The following is a 4865-nucleotide window of genomic DNA, read 5'->3' as shown; positions in this document are numbered from 1 at the left end:
TCTATGTAGTAATTACAATAAATTAGATTATTCAAAAATATATAAGAACGCTTTTTTTTGTACGTGACCGCACAATATTTCACGTGTAAATACAACATGACCAAAACGCATAAAAATCAACTAAAATTCCGCAAGCCAACTGCAACAACCAGGGGCGTAATTACGGGGGGGGATATGGGGGATAGATCCCCCTCATGAACTGTATTTATATATTGTCTTATACCTACAAATAGTTCAAATAAAAACTTATAAATTATCACGAAACTAAAAAAAAAAAAAAAAGTTTAGAAGTTGTGTATACTTAAATATTACCCGTATATAAATATTTACCCGTTAACGATAAGCATGATTTCAAAATAAATGGTCTGATTCATTTTAATTCTTATTTATTAATAAACATTGGGTGCCTTGCCACACACTGTACCTAATTATGAATAGATTATAGATGGTAAGTTAAGTAATCCGATAATGGGTAAAACCACCATTCCATAAACATAATATAATAATAAAAATGTAACTTCAAGATTTACATTTCGTAGAACGAATAATAGCCATAGATAGTAGGTACTAAGTATGTTTTCTTTAATACACCAAAACGCCAAAATGTTCTTTTAAACAACATTGAAAATAGTAATGAGGATCCTAAGGTTAAAACTTTAAAAAGATTATGTGCTACACGATGGATGCAGCGTTATGATGCGGTTACGGATTTCATTGAACTATTTGCATTTGTAGTTGAATCATTAGAAAATATTTGTAATTGGAATGATTCCACAGAAACGGAAGCTAATATACTATTAAAAGCTATTGATTTAGAATTTCTTATATCCTTACAAGTTATACAAGTAAATAGTAATTAATAAATATAATTTATTTTATTATATAATAAAATATTTTTTCAGTTGGTTTTTTTTTCTTTTGGTTTACCATTGTGTAAGTTGTTACAAAAAGAACAAATTGATTTGAGAGAAGCCTTGCTGAAGATATTATAAATGTATTAAAAAATATCAGATTAAATTGTGATACTGAATTCCACAAATTGTTTTTGCTAGCAAAAGTAAGTATACTAAAATAAAGTATATTATTATATGAAAAGAATTATGTTTATATTTGACATTTGTAATAGGAGATGTCAGTAATTATAGATATAGACTTGAGTACTATAAGAATATCTAAACGAAAAGTAAATCGAGCAAATCCAGATCCCAATTTAAGTGTTGAAGAATACCACAAAGTGTCAGTATTTATACCCTACCTGGACTTTTTTATACAACAACTAGGAGAAAGATTTTCAATCCATTCTAAAATTTTTAAAGGTACCTATATTAAATTAAATCATTATTATCATTTTTAATTAAATTGGTACCTAGTTTTTATAAAATTAAAAACAAATCACTGAAATAAAATATTCATATAATCAATCTATATTATTAAATTGAACCTTTAATGGTTTATTTATAATGTATATATGTCATATTTTATAGGATTTCAAAGTCTATTTTCCTATACATTAACTTCTGATGAGGAGGTATCATTTAGAAAATTACTTGAATTGTATTCACCTTCTTTGGATGTGAACAACTCAATTGCAGAATTGAAATTGTGGAAGATAAAACTTCAGCGAATAAACAATATTCCGAAACCTGCAATTGAAGCATTACATGTGTGTAATGCCAATATTTATCCAAATTTGCATTTTATTTTAAAAATACTATGCACATTTCCTGTTTCTACAAGTACGCCTGAAAGAATGTGTTCCAGTCTTAAAAGAATAAAAACGTATCTTGGAAACAGTATGTCCGAGGTTAGTAATTATAATAGCTGTGCACTTGTGCTTAATAAAATACATTTTCATAATATCTAATGAGAAAAATGTTTTAATTTTTTTTGTATAAAAGACTTAATGGTCTGGCAATGTTGGCAATTCATAATGATATTACATTTTCAAATGAAGAGGTCATTGATGAACTTGCCAAAAAGCCTAGGAATCTGGACATAATATTGTAAAATATTAAAACATTTTAAAACATATTTGTAAATGTATAATGTTATGTAATATAGAATGATTATATTTACATGTGTTGAGTTATTAAATTATACAAGATATAGATAAGGGGTGTGTGGGCCGTGGGGGCAAAGGCCCCCACAAGTTTATCCAACAAATTTATTTTGATCCCCCCCCCAACAAACATTCTCAGTTACGCCACTGAATACGTATAAAGTACTTATATTTTTAACAAGATTATATCTTGAAAACCTAATTGTCCGTGATATAATTAAATAAATTAAATTCAAAAAAATAAATTTTATTTCCTACCCGTCAAAACGTAACTTTTAATATATTTGCTGGCTACATTGAGTAATTACTCTATGACCAGCTGGCATGCTTGTAACCATTACGAATCACACTCTCGTTGGATACAAAAATAGGCACAACACTTTCTTGCATTGAATACGGACATTGATAGTTTACAGCCATCTGAATTCGAGAATTCGATACAAAATAATATTATCGTTTATCAAATCAGACTTGGATAATATAATTATTTTCCGTTACCACAATCAAAATAATATATGCGTGAGTATAGAATTTAGTGAAGTTATTAGTTACTTAATTAACTACTACGTAGCCATGGTGTATGGTCAATGAAGAAATCATTTTTCGGTTGAAAAATATTAGATACATCCATTTTATTGATCAGTGATCCACGGTAAAAATTGGTTTGTTCATTTGTGATTGATATATATTGTATCTTATAAAACATATTTTCATCAACGATCAACAATCTCAGTCGTACAAAAGACTGCTGTCAAGTACAGATTACAGTTGAAAGGTATTATTTAATATCATTGTTTTCTAATTAAAATATATTTTTTTAAATTGTTTTAATGATAACTATTGCTAAAGCGTATAGTTGTGCATGATGTTGTTTTAAAACTAGATATTTTACTTCACGTATGAAGTAATTTTATTAGACCTATTAGTTTTATTCTAAGATTTGTTTAATTTATTCAATAGTAAAGTTTTGCCTCCAGAGTCGTTTTATATTCATCCATCTACTGTTAAATTAAATTACACAGAATTTAATTTATAAATAATTATATTAAGGTTATAAATAATATTTTTTTGCGAGACTAATTATATAATTAAATCAATTATAAGTAACTAGTAATTATTTTTAAAACAACATTTTTGCCCCTCAAATTTTGGCCTTACCTATCCCCCAAATTGATGATTAATAAATAGTAATTACTTAATTTAACTATAGATCCCCTGTATTAATTTATGTTACTTATAAAAAAATTGTATTTTCAGAAATATTTATTTTTTCAATTAATAACAACTATGGAAGCTAGTCTTAAACCAATAGTAAGTATTAAATGTTGTATAATTTAAAATATTTTAAATTCGATGTAATTATTAATAACAATAATCATACATACAACAATTATTGAATCTTACTAAAAATGTGTATTATATATTTATAAATATATGTCTAAGTTTATAAATACAATTTATTGTACTGTTGTATATTTTTTTTTAAGATATGTTTCATTTTATTAAATTAATCTTATTTTTAGAAAATATTTAGAATTATTTTTTTAAACGATTTTACTTTAGGAAATATTTAATTTGGTACGATCAATTGTCCAAAATGTAAATATTAACAATTTTGATGAAATGGCACATACAATTATTTCAATACCACTGAAAACAATTTATATATTTGAAAACATAGTGGATATAATTTATTTTCGGGTATATAAATATTATTAATAATTATAATAGTTATTAAATTTGTTGTTTTACTTATCTAGGCTTTAAATAGACCCGATTTTACAGTTTTATATGCAAAGTTATGTGCATACATGGCCAATCATGCTGCATTTAACAAACTTCACGATTCTAAAACTACTTTTCAGAAAGTTTTAGCACAAAAAATCTTTGATATGTTTACCTCATATTATACTCGTACTCCTCAGAACGAAGTACATAAATTAAAAAAAAATTTTATGAACAGTAATATGGTAACTAGTTATAATTTATTAATATAATAATAGTATTTTTGTGATTATATTAGATTTTATAATATAACCTATAATTATTAGTCTTAAGTCATTTCAAGCTTAAGATAAATCTCAGTACTGATGCTTGCATAGTTAATTTTTATTTATAAATAAACTGATTTGTATCATTTTAAATCAAGACTTATTCATACATAATATGATTTAGGTACCCTAATGTATATTATATAATTAACAATAATAGCTAATAATTAAACTGACTTGAGTTGAATTGCTCAACCAAACTACTAAAACTTAACCATTCTTATTTGTCTTTGACTAAAACCATATTATATTCAAATACATTTTCCACCAATTGATAATATAGGTTTTTTAATTTAATTATCAAATAATATAAATATTTTATATATGTTATAGACCCCATCTTTTTTCAAGAATATATTGAATAGTTTTCATTTCCAATATTATAAAAGGTCTTTAGCCCATTGCAAGTATGTTTTCAAGTAAAATTAATTAATAATTTATATATATTGTACGAAATAATATTTTTATAGATTTATCGGTGAATTATTCAAACAAGGGGCTTTTACCGAAAAAAATATATTGTCGTTCATTCACGAATTAATGAAAGTAAAAGATATTCTGAATATTCATTGCATATGTATAATATTACAAATATCAGGACAAAAATTATCAAAAGTAATAACCAAAATAGTAAAGTACCTATTAGGAAATTATAGAATAAATAATCTCTTATTTCATTTTTTTAGACTCATAATTTGGACGGTATAGTACATCATATTTTATTATTTAAAAATAAAAACCCTGTCCTCATAAAA

General features: G+C 25.0%; 1 protein-coding gene across 1 annotated transcript; it reads left to right on the top strand.

Annotated features, from left to right (window-relative positions):
* Positions 1–709: 709 nt before the first annotated feature.
* Positions 710–2050, top strand: LOC112680797 (52 kDa repressor of the inhibitor of the protein kinase-like). Its single transcript, XM_025550995.1, has 5 exons — positions 710–845; positions 903–1057; positions 1127–1316; positions 1593–1804; positions 1899–2050. The coding sequence occupies exons 3-5, from the start codon at positions 1130–1132 to the stop codon at positions 1902–1904; spliced, it is 405 nt and encodes a 134-aa protein (XP_025406780.1). The 5' UTR covers positions 710–845; positions 903–1057; positions 1127–1129; the 3' UTR covers positions 1905–2050.
* The last annotated feature ends 2815 nt before the right edge of the window (positions 2051–4865 follow it).

This window comes from Sipha flava, unplaced genomic scaffold (genome assembly GCF_003268045.1).
Source record: "Sipha flava isolate LNK unplaced genomic scaffold, YSA_version1 180_pilon_pilon, whole genome shotgun sequence".
In the NCBI taxonomy this organism is placed as follows: Eukaryota; Metazoa; Arthropoda; class Insecta; order Hemiptera; family Aphididae; genus Sipha; species Sipha flava.
This window is presented reverse-complemented; position numbering and strand designations above follow the sequence as displayed.